Raw genomic sequence first — 16,192 nt, forward strand, 5'->3', positions numbered from 1 at the left:
GAGATTAAGGATATTGCTTCATATCTAAATCTTTTCTTCATATTAACTAAAATGAACGGCTTCAACCAATGATCTATGAAAAACGTGACGATTTCAGATAAATCTCATTTGTTAGCAGTAACATATCCTCTGCCCTATAGTTTGGTGTTTTTATATCTCTTACGATATACGTGCACATGCTAGTATATTTCCCTTTTGCGCTTAAACGACATGATAGTCGCCGCTAGAAGAAAGCAGACAAGTGTTTCTTTAAAATTAATAATCAAGACACCGACAAATGTTTAACAATTCACGTTTACGAGATAACCATGAATAATATCTGATAAAAGTGTTGACCGTATTTAATCTTGTCCACTTTGAAGTATGTCACAGTATAAATTGTTAGTTCGGTCTGCTAACCAAGTTGTCACAGTGCGCAATAATGGCGTCAGAGTGGTGCGTGGAAAAGACATGCAAGCAGTTGATGTCATAGATGAAGATGACAATGATGGCATCAACATTCTTATTAACAAGTATGTATATGAAACACACAAACAACGTGTGTCTTGTTATGATTTGTTATCTATCAATAAGTATAACATATGCATTTGATTAGATAACTTATGATTGTTATTCTATATATAGCAAATGTTTTTCCCTATCCAAGACGAGTGTAAATAAGAATTACTTGTATTAAGTTACGTTCTATGTTTCTTGGAAAGAGACTTATTAAAGATATTGGTCATTCTAGTATTGCATTTATAATATAAACAAAACATGCATAAGGAGAAGTGGTATAATTGCCAATGAAACAATTATCCACCAATTACCGAAGTGCACTTATTATGTGTACAACTGCACTCTATTTATGTTTAATTCTTTTGGGAGTTTTATAATGTCTTTTTTTTTAATCCAGCCAACAATTTACCCGGTGACTTTCTTCCTAAAAACACCATTCGCAGTAAATGTAGATTTATTCATATATATATTCGGGCGAATTTGATAAATGTCTATAATTTTTGAATACGGTCCTAAGTTGACCTGTATATAAAAAGGACGATGTGGTTTGATTGCGAATGAGACAACTCTTCCAAAGAGACCAACATAACAGAAATTAACAACTATAGGTCACATTCAACAATGAGCAAAGCCCATATCGCATAGCCAGCTATAAAAAGCCCCGAAATGACAATGTAAAACAATTCAAATGAGAAAACTAACGACCTAATTTATGTACAAAAAATGAACAAAAAACAAATATGTAACACTTAAACAAACGACAACCACTGATTTACAGGCACCTAACTTGAGACAGGCACATACACACAGTATGTGGTGGGGTTAAACATGCTAGCGGAATCCAAACCACCCCCTTAACCTGTGACAGTTGTTAAAAAAGGCTTAACTCATCTTTATGCCTTAATTTGTGTTGTTAGGTTGCTTTAGCATTGATGTATGTCGAACATCTACTATTGTTAATTTAATCGGTAATACATATTTTAGAAATTCTATTTCTCTATTTTTGATAGAGGTTTTAATGCATGGTCAAGAATTTTTTAATTTTATTTCAAAAAATGATTGCTGACCATGCAAGGTCTGTATAGCCAGTCAAGGTCGTTAAAAACTTCCATTTGTTGCATTTCTGTAACTAATTAAAAAATAATTTATGTTAGTCAGATGGAAACCCTTCTGACAAATTAAAACAAATATTTTTAAAATATATAAAGATAGTATAATTTGTAATGTACCACAATCTTAGCAAATTTCAGTACAAAAATTCCATTTTAATTATTTTATTATATGGCCATGGTTTATACTGTATACCTTTTTTTATAAATACAGAAAATTTCTATGATATTTTCTTTTTTTTTGCATTATGCAGAAGGAAAACAGATATGGTGACCAAATATCTTAATATCTTTAAATATATTACAAAAAAGATTTCTGCATGTAATTATAACCAAATTCTATCACATATTTTTCTTTCTATTTTCATAATATTTCCATTTCGCTGTCTAATATTATGACTTTCAATTGTGCACAACTCATATTTTAAAAACTACTGTTAAAACAGCTGCTTTTTATTGTAATTTTGGAAATAGCAAAATAAGAATAACTTTATTGTCAAACAATGAAAAAGATATATTATGTTTGGCTTACACTTTCTTAATTATATAATAATATGAATTTGTGGTATAATTGCCAATGAGACAACACTCTACAAGAGACCAAATGACACTGAAAATTAAAACAATTATAGGTCACCATTCAGAAAAATACAATTCAGCATAGTTTACCTAAAGTTTTAATTTCTAATAGATCTGGCAAAATTGAGTTTGTGGGAAAAAATTCAAAGTTTGAAGAAAAGTATAAAAACATAACAGTTGATGTGGAAATCGACGCTACAGGAAAATGTGTTATTCCAGGTGAGCATAAATATAAACCATAAACATGAAGTAATACACAATTGCATTTAATAAGCAACCAAATGTCACCCACCATAAGTCATACTCATACAAACATAACCCATATCACATGATAAGAAGCTATCCAAGGTCCCGATATAACATAACGTAAAATATTATAAAAAATCAAAGAAAACGAAGGACGTGTTTAAACAATAAATGAAAGACACATACAACAGAAAGCAACTAATGTCGACATCTGAAGATTTCTCAGGGGCGGATCCAGCCATTTTAAAAAGGGGGTTCCAAACCCAGATTAAAAAGGAGGGGTTTTCAACTATATGCTCTAATATAAAGGGGGGTGGGGGTTCGAACCCCCGGACTCTCCTTCCTTGATCCGCCACTGTTTCTGATCTAAATGCGTTAAATGTACGTCCATCCATAAACCCAGATTTTTTTACTGCAGTTCATTGATGTTCAAAACTACTTCGCCAAGATATAGCCTTTTTGTGCTGATGTGTAGTAAAACAATCACCAATGAATCAGGCAATGTTAAAACTACTTATTCGGGTTTTTGTTATTTATTTTTCTTGTCCTTAATAAGAATACAATATTCGTAACTGGACGCATAGCAAACAGCAATCAATCAATCGATGTACTTTAAGAAGCTGAGATGTTGAAAGTAATCTAGTAAGTCGTAATTTTCCATGTAAAGAATCATCAATGCTGTACATATTATAAAATAACGTATTATTTTACAGGGTTTGTCATTCGTTTCTTCATTCAAGTATTGACACTTCAAAATTAAACAAAGAAGTGGTTAATTAATTCAAAAATAAGCATCAGATGCAATTATTAAAAACTTCCGTCCAACTTATATATGTTGTATAATGAAATTTGTTATTAAAGTTACACTCTGCAAATTTGAATCAGAATGTAACATAAAGTTTTAGCGATTTGATCTTTATCGTTTATCATATTTTCCAGGATTGGTTGATGCCCATACTCATCCGGTATGGGCTGGTGACAGAGTACACGAGTTTGCTATGAAGGTAACTTTTTGATGTTTTACCTTTTTTTTTAATTAAATTCCAAGTTCTGAAAACTTGCAAACTGCCAGTCTGGTGTATTTTCGTTTATTGTTTTGTACACAAATCAGGATGTTAGTTTTCTATATTTTTCATAGCGATGTCTATTATACAGCTTTATATGTTGTACGGGTTTTGTTCATTGTTAAAGGGCGTAAAAGACCTTACATTTAAGTCATTTTTGTTTCTTACACATTACACATGGGGGGAAAAGCAAAAGAAAGCAAACAATCAAAGGGCACTGTATGGCTTTCAACAATAGGCAAAACATATATCGCATAGTAAACTATAAAAGTGTCCTGTAAGATTTTAACGAGAAAACCAACGTCCTGGTTTATTTACAAAAACAATACCTTTCAGACTTTTTAAAGTGACAGTCTTTATAAGAATCAGGCAATTTAGGAAAAAATCAAAACATGATCAGAAAAAACCCACCGAGCTAATCATGCTATTTAATACTAACCATCGTCCTGAGTTAAAAATAATTGGTCTTTCGTTTGTGTGTGTCTGGTAATATCAAATAACTTGGTTAGAAAATTGGTTAGAATGATAGCAAATTGTAGCAAATTACAGAGTTATCTCCCCTTATTCGTTAATTTCTAGTGCATTTCAACCAAATTGTATCTTCTATTACCGGAACAGATAATGGAAATGAATGTTATTTTTGTGCATAACTACATTTCATGAACTGAAATCAATGTCAAATTGGGTGGGGTTTTTTGGTCATGTTTTCACCACTGCCTGATTCTCAGGCAGACTGGCACTTAAGTCCAAGCATGGAACAAACACAAGTATGCCAGTTAGTGTTAAGTATGTGTGTTTTCTTTGTTTGTTTATTGACACAATATTGTTAGACACATTATTTTTATTTTAGCTCGCAGGTGCGACATACATGGATGTTCATACAGCAGGAGGTGGTATTAACTTTACAGTCGAACACACCCGTGCTGCATCAGAGGACCTGCTCTATACAGGTCTGAAACAGAGGTTACTTAATATGATCAGTACAGGAACCACGACAGTAGAATGTAAAAGTGGATATGGATTAGAAGTTGACACTGAAGTTAAAATGTTAGAGGTCATTGACCGAGCAAGCAAGGAAATTCCAATCACAATATCGTCAACATTTCTTGGTGCACATTCAGTTCCGAGGTATTTGATATTTACATGGCAATTCAGTGTCTTCTTTTAAAAATTTAAGGATCTTACTGAGGCATCTGTTTCGCTGAGCGGGATGTTTAAGTACGCAGTCACGTTCGGTCAGAATGAGGACGTTAAAACAAGTGCCTCGTTTAAAGATATTTCCACGCTCTTTGTACCTTTAAAACCCTTGCAAAACTCTTTGAGGTTCTGTACGTGGCCTGTTGCAAGGTCAAATATCAGTTTTTGTTTACTATTCCCTCATTTGACAGTTGCAGTCCAGATTTCCCTCACCCTACATACACTAATGAGTCTTTTGTAGACGAAACGCGCGTCTGGCGCTAAAACAAAATTTCAATACAGGTATCGATTATCCGGACGGTCCCTTTTACATGACCTACAATTTTTATTTGTTGTTGATTTGCTCTCAGAACCGTTCTGAAGATTCTTGAAATATTTACGACTGGACGGTAAGAACGACAATCAAACATGAGGTTATAGACATTTTTTTTTTATATAAGCGTCATATATAAATTAATCTGTGTCAGATAGAAAACGATCTTATGTAAATGATGAATATCAATACATTTTTTTATGTTGAAAAATATTATACAAAGTAAGATGTTATAAGAAGTCAATATACATAAGGTCGATTTCTATTATTATAATGCAGTTGTAAAACTGTCATAAATATCTCTTGAAAGAAAATGTCAAAGAGAATAGGTAAAATAATATTTGTCAGACTAAATACATATGTTTGTCAACGACAGGTGTTAACTGACATGTGAATGATGTTTATGGTTGTTTCTACAAATCGGTGGAAAATTACATATGATTATTAAAGGGTATCAAATAATGCGAAGGACCAGTCATTTTTTGGGAGATGCAGATTATTTAGTCGACTCTATTTGAAATATATAAAATAAGTCGAAGTAAAAAATGAAGAAGTCTCGTAAATACATACGCAAATTGTATGAGTTATGATATCTAACCGAATAATTAACAGTTGCAGCTTTTTACAACAAACATTTTCAAAAACCCACAACTCAAAATCAAATATTGCCATAAAAGCGCGAGGTTTGGCTATCCATTTTTTCTTTAAATATCCTGTACCAAGTCAGGAAAATGGCAGATGCTATCTTACAGTTTGTGTTTTGTTGTCGTTTGGTTTTTGTTGCACATCAGTGATTCTGTTGTTTTGTTGTTTTACTCATATAGTTTATGTGTTTCCCTCGTTTTTTGTTTTAACCCGGATTTGTTTTCTTTCAATCGATTTATGCATTTCGAACAGCGGTTTACTACTGTTGCCTTTATCGATTCTGAAGGATGTCGGAAAAGATTATAAAGACTAAAAGTGTGTCAAACTTTCGATGGTAGGACAGAGAATGAAATTGACAAATAAGTGTCTTTAAATTTTGAATATTTTCGGTAGCACGGGGTTAATATATTAATCTTACAGTAATATAAGGTTATTGCATAAAAATTGGTAAATATTGCACCGAGGGAGGGTGGTAATGGTGGTACCTTAATGACGAATAACGGTAAAAAAAATCTTGACAAATGACGTTAACGGTTATTTTTGGTGCATGTCGATAAAACATGCACTTTCTTTTTGACGATAAAAAAATCAAAGGTTTTCATGAATCACGTTATTTTTTTTTTCCTGAAATACGAAAATTATTTGAGACCTCTGACGAATCACGTTAAGGATATTTTGACGAATCACGGTAAAATTGTAATCAATTTGACGCTAACGGTAGCTAGAAATGGCCCTTTGACGCCTGGCGGTAAAAGTCGTTACCACTCTCGTTAGAACTTTACCACGAGCTTGTGTGTGCAATATATACTCAACAAGGGATACTATGCATCAATATTAAATCAAATTATTAATTAATTGCATATATAGCAAAATTCAGAAAACTGTTTAAAACATAATTTTAATACTGATGACGTACCTAGAATTTGAAGCTTTATTTGATACAATATTTCACACTAAATTTTGGTTCGTTCTGTTATATATGGTGAATGCGATTTTATTATTTGAAAGCTTTTTATCTGTTATTTCGGATTTGCCGATCATTAGAGTCATGAATTAATGTTATTCGCTTGTCATCCACTTCTTCTTATTGAAATAATGAGATCTTCTCAAAATTAGTTAGTCAAATTAACAATTTATACATATAAAAAAGTGGTTGTGTGAATGCCAATGAGATAACTCTTCTCAAGAGAGCAAATGACACAGAAATCTACAACTTAATGTCACCGTACATGCTCAACAATGAGCAATTCTAATACCTTATTGTCTGCTATGAAAGGCCTCTAAAGAAATTGTAAAACAATTCAAACGAGAAAACTGTCGGCCTTATTTATGTGAAAATAATAAACGAAAAACAAACATTTAAGCATAGCAATATACGACAACCACTGAATTACATATGTCTGACAATAACAACAAAACAGTAACGTTGGTCATACTTATTTAGAAAAGTTAAATCATAACATGCAGGGATTATTTGTAATTTTCTTAATCAATAGCATATGTCAGATCTCCTTGATTTACCATCTCTCGATTTTTTTTTTATTGAAAGCTAAGGATGTACAAGTACTATCATATACGCTGGGAGCTATTTGATTTAAAAATTCGTCCAAGGAAAACTTTGCTTGAGCACTGGTGGTAAGCGGATGTTCGTAACGTAAACTAACGGTTAGCCGCAAATTGGAGACAACTCTAGAGATAAGGTGTTTTTTTTCAATTTTCCTGCAGTAAAAGATTTATTTGAGCCAAACCGCTTGACTCATAAAATCTAATAGTGAGTGCGTTGATATTGAAATAAAATTTGATGCATACAATCATTGGAATACTCGTAAAATAGTCATTCAAAAATTCGAGCATGATGGTCGTAACGACAACTATAGTATTTTGGATGATGGTCGTAACCGATGCAAGATGGTCGTTACTCGTGTATGAAGACGAACTTTTTATTAAAGAATTTTAAAAGTGTTGTGCACATAACCAAGTTTATAAACTCAGATGTAATATACGGTTTACTACAAATAATAGTATTTGTTACTCTGATAATGGTATGCAGAAACTAAGTTAAAGAAATATAAGCAAACACAGTTCTGATGTATTCCAAACGCCCATCATTTAAGAATAACAAAGAAAACTAATCAAACTCGCAGTAAGCAAAACAATATGTTAGGTTGAGTATGTAAGTATTTTCTACAATACAGTAAAGCAAACAATGGTTCAATTCACGTGTTTCCCCTCATATTTGTTTTTAAAAATATTTTGTTTTATATACGACTTAGTTTTTATTATCTACAATCATGTCTGCAAACGAAATTATTGAATGTAGAATTTTGAACAGTCATCTTTAATTTTAAATCAACTATTGTAGTTCTCATAAATCATTGGCCTTCAAATATTCGGCTTTTGATCGTTCCTAATGAAGGTAATTCCAGAAATGCGCTTCAGAGTCATGCAGTTTTTAACGTGTAGTTTTCGTTTTTTGTCGATTGCATGACGATCATATATTGCGTTTTATCATTGATATTAGTTCTTAGTATTCGTACGACAGGAATACCTAATACATGGTGTCGCAATGAATGTCATGTAAGCCTCGAAAGTAGGATGTTGTTGATATATATTTGATACTGCTACACGCTATACACGTTGCATTTTAGATTAATAAAACCAAATATTATCCTGGCTCCAAGCTACTCATACATGTATTTGTTTTAGTTCATAACTTTAATGTGTATAGCAAATAGCAGTGAAGAAAAGATAGCAACAACCTCCTTCGTTTGATAAAAAAAACAACGTTCATTGCGACCCCATGGATTTAGTATACCAACCCATGTCAAGAGATTTTCGCTCATAACTCACACGGACCTCCTACGGTACCATCAGTAGTTAACGATTTGATGACCAGCATGTACGTGTGGCGTAGAACACGGCTATGATATTAATCGTCCGTGTTATTTGCTTTATAAAATGATTGCATAATTTCAAAGGAGGCACTATTCATTTCATTTTGTTTTGTTTCATTCGACTCGTTCCACTTTTTTCCGTTTCGTTTTGTACGGCTTCTCCTCTTTTCACCCCTTTTAGTTTTTATTACCGTTCTAAACTTTATAATTTCCAAAAAATCAAAAATTTGGAATTTTAATATTTCAAGTCTTTGATTAAAATTCTAAAAAACTTAAATTTTAAAATTATTAATTGATACATAGTGTTACACGGACTGAAATTGCTTTATCTTGTGTTGTATGTAAAAAAAAACACTTTACAAATATAATGTATATCATATAATATATTCATATAATAAAGGACACATTTAAAACTCTTGACTTGCCTTACTCGAGCCTATTACATAAAGAGTTACGACCATCATAGATTTTCATTACGACTATCCTCAAGATTTTTGTTGTTTTAGTTACGAACATCATGCTCGAATTTTTAAATGACTATTTTACAAAAATTCGAATGATTTTATGTATCAAATTTATTTTAATATAATAAACGCACTAAAGATTAGTATGTATGAAGCAAGCGGTTTGGCTCAAATGAATTTTTTACTACACGAAAATGGGAAAAGAAAAACTGACTTCAAGAATTGTCTTCCATTTTCAGCTCACTTTACGACCATGTGCTTACCACCAGTGTCAGGCGCCTGTAATTCAGTGGTTGTCGTTTGTTTATTTGTTACATATTTTCGTTCATTTTTGAGGCCGTTAGTTTTCTCGTTTGAATTGTTTTACATTGTCCTATCGGGGCCTTTTATAGCTAACTATGCGGTATGGGCTTTGCTCATTGTTGAAGGTCGTGCGATGACCTTTAGTTGTTAATGTTTGTGTCATTTTGGTCTTTTCTGGATAGTTGTCTCATTGGCAATCATACCACATCTTTTTTTTTATATTGAGGGAGTAAGGTTTCTTAGTCCCTTAAATTTTCTTAACTTATCAAAAGGTGTATTACGTAGTAAATAAAATAAAGTCAATCTGTGACTTGAAACTTACGTATTCTCATACGGTTCTTACTCAAGTCAGTAGATGTTTTGTTATTATGTTGTTTGACTTGAAAAGCCCTTCAATCATTATAAAGGTTTTTTTTATAGAATCAAGCTGGGATAATAAGAAAACTTGAAAGAACTGTTACTTCGGAATGGCTGAATATTGAATATAATTTAATTTTGGATGTAACGTATCTTCTGATTGGCTGACGCCGTTTTGTTTATCAGCCCATAGACATAATTTCGTCATGTGACCGTGACGTCATCAACGTTCTTTCATGATTTACTCCGGTTTAAAATGGAATTAAGAATTTAATGATAAGAAATTACTGTAATTTTTTTTCTGCCTATTCGAAATAACATAAAAATGTGGTACATCTTAAAATAACCCGCTACGAGCGGTATTCAGTGTGCACCACATTTTTTATGTTATTTCTTCATAGACAGAAACAAATATTACCGAATTTCTTAAATAAAAAGTTACAGCCCTAAATAAAGATCCAATGTATGACGAAAAGGTGTATTTATTTTCCTTGAAATATTTTCACATTTTAAGAACTGTGATACCATAAATGTACCTTATATTGACTACATATAGTGTTTTACGTAGTTCTGTTTTTACAAATGGGCATATTTTGGCATATGTATGATTGGTTATCTCATTAGCATATGCATCCTTGTTTGCATACCTTTATTTCATTATAATGTTGTCAGAATATGCATTAATGCTGACATCTTCAAAGGTAAACAATTGTCCGTCGTTGACCTTTGATCCCGTTTTTGATTTGAAATATTTTCCTTATTTGCATACCTTGTTTTATTATCAGAATGACATAATATGCAGCAATAATGATGCCATCTTAAAACAAATTTGTCCGTATTCGAGCTTTGATGGAAATAGTCCCGTTCGAATATAGATTGTTTTTCTAATTCAGCAGGCAACTGTTTGCAGCCTAAAACACACCTGTATGTAACCTGATTTCCTCGCCTCGGTTGATAATATTTTTTTGGTGCAACATTCTGCTCTATCACCCTCTCAGCTATGTGAAATTTATATAGTGTATTATAAAAACCAAAACTTATTTATTGTAGTATGTATGACAAATAAAGTCATACTCCCAGTTGTCATATATTTTACTGTAACTATGTATTTGTTCGACTTACGGGTTTATGACAGGTACTTCGGATTTATACAACCCTAAAAATGAGGCTAGCTATGTAATATAGATCAGTAAGTTATATAAGAAATTATTTCTAAAGACGATAAAGTCATAACTTGAATTAAACTATTATAGTAAGAAACATACTGGCATGAAAATACGGATTTTTTTGTGTTATTAAAATTTGCTATTACCAAATAATAGAAATTATTATAAATTAAGGAATGTATCTCCCTCATGCAAAGCTCTGATTCCTTTCACGGTTTTGCTATACTTTTTGGACCTTTTGGATTATAGCTCTTTACCTTTTATATAAGCGTTAGATTTCAAATATTTTGGCCACTAGCATCACTGAAGAGACATGTATTGTCAAAATGCGCATATGGTGCAGGAAAATTAGTACCGTTCATGTTATTATTACCACTGGTTCGATGTCTCTAATAGTGGACTGTTAGTCCCTGAGAGTATCACCAGCCCAGTAGCCGGTACTTCGGTACTGGCATAAAATACGGATTTTTTTGTATTATTAAAATTTGCTCTAACAAAATGTTAGAGAAATTATTATAAATTAAGGAATGTAACTCCCTCATGCAAAGATCTGATTCCTTTCGCGGATTTTGCTATACGTTTTGGACCTTTTGGATTATAGCTCTTCATCTTTTATATAAGCTTTGGATTTAAAATATTTTGGCCATGAGCATCATTGAAGAGACAAGTAGTGTCGAAATGCGCATCTGGTGCAGGAAAATTGTTATTGAATCTTGTTAGGAACAGTTTTGCCTTACTTTTTCATATAAAGATCAAATCATTTCAAAACTTTACTGAAGTTGGTTCCATGTGTATCTTGTTTATCATGCACTTAACACTGTTCTGAACGTTTGTTATTTACTATGGTTGTCATCAAATGAGTTCATACAATTATTTCTAAAGACGATAAAGTCATAACTTGAATTAAACTATTATAGTAAGAAACATACTGGCATGAAAATACGGATTTTTTTGTGTTATTAAAATTTGCTATTACCAAATAATAGAAATTATTATAAATTAAGGAATGTATCTCCCTCATGCAAAGCTCTGATTCCTTTCACGGTTTTGCTATACTTTTTGGACCTTTTGGATTATAGCTCTTTACCTTTTATATAAGCGTTAGATTTCAAATATTTTGGCCACTAGCATCACTGAAGAGACATGTATTGTCAAAATGCGCATATGGTGCAGGAAAATTAGTACCGTTCATGTTATTATTACCACTGGTTCGATGTCTCTAATAGTGGACTGTTAGTCCCTGAGAGTATCACCAGCCCAGTAGCCGGTACTTCGGTACTGGCATAAAATACGGATTTTTTTGTATTATTAAAATTTGCTCTAACAAAATGTTAGAGAAATTATTATAAATTAAGGAATGTAACTCCCTCATGCAAAGATCTGATTCCTTTCGCGGATTTTGCTATACGTTTTGGACCTTTTGGATTATAGCTCTTCATCTTTTATATAAGCTTTGGATTTAAAATATTTTGGCCATGAGCATCATTGAAGAGACAAGTAGTGTCGAAATGCGCATCTGGTGCAGGAAAATTGTTATTGAATCTTGTTAGGAACAGTTTTGCCTTACTTTTTCATATAAAGATCAAATCATTTCAAAACTTTACTGAAGTTGGTTCCATGTGTATCTTGTTTATCATGCACTTAACACTGTTCTGAACGTTTGTTATTTACTATGGTTGTCATCAAATGAGTTCATACCATTAGTGATAAATATTTCGTGTACCGTTAAATTGATTTTATATGGATATTACCCTATTAGACCCTCGTTCTAAAAGGATTTTACCACTTACAAAGAAATAATTTTTGAATTGTGTTTACAAACAATCATAAACTTAAAGTAATTTTTAAAGACTTTTAGATAAACACCGGGAATAAACCATAAAAATCTATCTGTATATACAGATGTTAAGATAATTTAAAGAACACACATTATACATAAACGGTACCTATTTAAAAGTTTGGTTGATAAACAATGGCTTACTCTGAATCATTCAGTCAAGCCCAAATTGCATTCTGCTCATTTTGTAGACTAGAAAAAATTACTGAATGGAAATATGTAGATTGTGATAAGCAACTTTGTTATGAGTGCAAAAGATTTCATCTGTGGGAATTTGATTGGACTGTACATAACGTAGTGTGTACTAGGCCTTCATTAGCGGACGGATTAAGTGATCTGCCAGAATTTGCTAAAACCTGTTGCACTAAGCACACAGAATTTGGTTATACAAACTTTTGTTTGGATTGTCAGCAACTCGTTTGCCCAGAATATATAGCGTTAGGCTCAGTACATTTGAAACATGAAAACATAACAATAGTGAAGTGCCGTGAGAAAAGGTTGGGAGCTCTTGAACTTTTGAAGACGAACATTGAAAGTAGAATCCTTCCAAATATTGAGGATAAAAGCAAATCGTTAACTGGATTAGATATCGCTTTTGAAGAAAGGCATGAAAACGAAAAGAAAAAAATAACGAGGTCAAGCAGAAAAGTTGAAAGATCAAATAACGCAATGTACGAATATGCAACTCTTGTATTTAGAAAAGTTTTGGAAAAAGAACAAAGATATCATAGAAAAAGAAAAATCGCAGCTTATAAAAATACAGAAAGAATTAAATAACGAAATCAAAAATATAATGTCCATCAGAATGAAAAACTATATCGAAGAAATAGTACACGAATCTGCAGAAATTTCGAGTCGTATCCAACTAAACAGTAATCCACTAGTCAGCTTTCCACAAGACATTATTATGTTTCACCCTAAAAACAATACTACAACTGACATCAGTACGATCATGGGAGGTTTTAAGAACCACAATATGGCAAGTGAGGTGAAAGGTCGGATTCGTTCATACCAGTTAATACAACAGATCAAACAAAATTCTTCACTGGCGGTTGCCAGAGATGAAAAAATAAATATCACGGACGATGATTGTGTTTCTATTGAACTGAAGCCCCATGAAAAGACCAAAATTACAAGAGTAAAACATGGTATTTTAGATATGGCTACATTGGATTTATCAAACCTGCTCTTTATATCAAGGGAAGACCATCGTGTTATGACAAAAAATGAAAGTGGTGGAACCAACTCATTTTACACACTTCGAAACAGCAAAAATATAGCATTAGCTCTTTGTTTCTGTGGAGACGGAAGGGTATTAGTGCTTTACGCTAAGGAAGTTCCCTCATCAAAACGTAGGAGTGAGTGCCTATTAAAACTTAAAATCGATATGTTGTCATGCAAAGGAACATTAATGAAAATAATAAAATGCAATTATCCATCGCAGTGGTATACATTCTCAACGGGCAGATTTAGAATGAGACAGAATATTAATGGACATATATGTATCTTGTGTGAAGAGCATGGCGAAGTAGCTGATATGAGCCTGGACGGAACGGTAAACTGGAAATACAAAAACTACCTTGCTCGTGATATAGAGACCACACTGATTGGCAATATTATTGTTTTGGAAAGATATTCAAATGAGTTGACAATTCTACACTCTGGTGGAGAACTATTGCAAGCAATGAACTTAAACTTGCAAAAGCCTGAAACAAACAGCATATGTTTTAAAAACTGCAAAGAATTTGTGATCATTAGCAGAGAAGAAATCTTTATTTTAGAGCTATCTTTTCCAATATAACAGTGCTTTTGTTTATTTACAACTGAGTGTACAGTGATACCATTTTCATAATTGTTTAATGCTTAATCAGTTTCATTTTTACATATACAAAAAAGTTCAAATGATGTGTATAGTCGTACAAATTTACATTATGGTTTCTTGGGATCTGAATGGTGTTACAATAGGTATAACAGAGGGACGAAAGATACCAAAGGGACAGTCAAACTATAACATTTTCGGTTAACTAGAAAGAAATGGAATTCTTGCATAAGTATCTTAAGAAATAGAAATTAAAAATATATTTTAAATCATATCTAAACAAACACCACATCCAGTTGGAAAATTAACAATATTCAAAACACGAATTATTTCAAGGTTAGATTATATGTTTTAACATTAAAAGCACCATGTTATAATACTACTAGAGAACTTATTAGTTCAATCTATTCATTTTTTTTGGAAATCAACCCGCACAAGATGAAAAGATAAATATTATTTATGGATCATAAATTAAAATAATCATGTTTGATGCAATTTTATTCTAATTTTTAACCATAGTTGTTGTATAATTCTACTCAATTTCATATTTTTTTGTGTCTACCACAATTACACAGAATAACTATTAACGATTAAGCGAAAACAAATAAAATTAAAAACACACACGCACACATAGATACTTAGAAACACATGCTTTAGAGAATTAAATGTGAGCAGTTATGTTCCATGCTCGCCATCAGACGAAAACAAAAGGTATACAAATAGATGTAATCAATGAAAAATAAATTGTTCATCGTGCAATCTAACTTAGTGTGAATATTTCCCCTGTTTGACACTTGTATAAAAGGCATTTTAGAATTTCACTACAAGAATTTTATATGTGGATTTATTTTATTTTACAATCTATATATCATTGATTTAAGATTTCTTTTCATATGACGTTTAGATAAAAAAAAAATCCCTCTGTATGCTAAACTGTTGAATCAATTATGATCCTGACTGATAGCAATGGCTTCCTATGAATCATTAAACGAAGCCCGAATTCTGTTCTGTTCACTTTGAACACAGAGGGGGGGGGGGTAATGGAAATGTGTTGTTTGTGATAAGAAACTTTGAAATGAGTGTTAAAGGTTTCATCTATGGAAACTTGATTGAATGCACTGAACCAAAGCAAAGTGTATACAAAGGCTTCTGAAGAAGGACTAAGTGATAAAACCTAAATAAGCTAAAATTAATGAACACGAAGAATTTTACCATACAAACTTTTGTTTGGATTATAATAATTATAAAAGTAATAAATAATTTGACATCTTGTGGAAGTTTAATCACTGTATTGAGATTGCTTTTAAAGTGAAAATAAGTAACATTTAAACAATGAAACTGGACAAAGAAAACATAGAAGTTACGTTTAAAGTGAATGTGAATAGTTATCAAAGATACCAGGCTTATAATTTGATAAACCAGACGCGTGTTTCGTCTACAAAAGACTCATAATTTAGTGACGCTCTTATCAAAATAGTAAGAAAGCCAAACATATATTGTAAGATTTTCTATACATTGTATTTTGGCGATCGAATTCAAAAACAAACACATTTTTGTAAGTTATAAAGTTCACCTAAATATTGTCGTAAAACTAAATGACGAAAACTACCGAAATTTGTTGTGCTGATATTTTAGGGAGTACCTGTTTTATACTATAACTAAATGACAATAAATTTGTATTGATCTTGTATTGATGAGTCT

At 32.0% G+C, this 16,192-nt stretch overlaps 1 protein-coding gene across 1 annotated transcript in view; it reads left to right on the top strand.

Annotated features, from left to right (window-relative positions):
* The first annotated feature begins 61 nt into the window (after nt 1–61).
* LOC134709481 (probable imidazolonepropionase) overlaps nt 62–16,192 on the top strand; it is a 34,579-nt gene continuing 18,448 nt past the window's right edge. The window contains exons 1-4 of the mRNA XM_063569642.1: nt 62–512; nt 2,299–2,405; nt 3,372–3,436; nt 4,347–4,624. Of these exons, the coding sequence (XP_063425712.1) occupies nt 364–512; nt 2,299–2,405; nt 3,372–3,436; nt 4,347–4,624 (599 nt within the window). The 5' untranslated portion in view covers nt 62–363. The remainder of the gene's footprint in view (nt 513–2,298; nt 2,406–3,371; nt 3,437–4,346; nt 4,625–16,192) is intronic.

Source organism: Mytilus trossulus, chromosome 1 (genome assembly GCF_036588685.1).
Source record: "Mytilus trossulus isolate FHL-02 chromosome 1, PNRI_Mtr1.1.1.hap1, whole genome shotgun sequence".
In the NCBI taxonomy this organism is placed as follows: Eukaryota; Metazoa; Mollusca; class Bivalvia; order Mytilida; family Mytilidae; genus Mytilus; species Mytilus trossulus.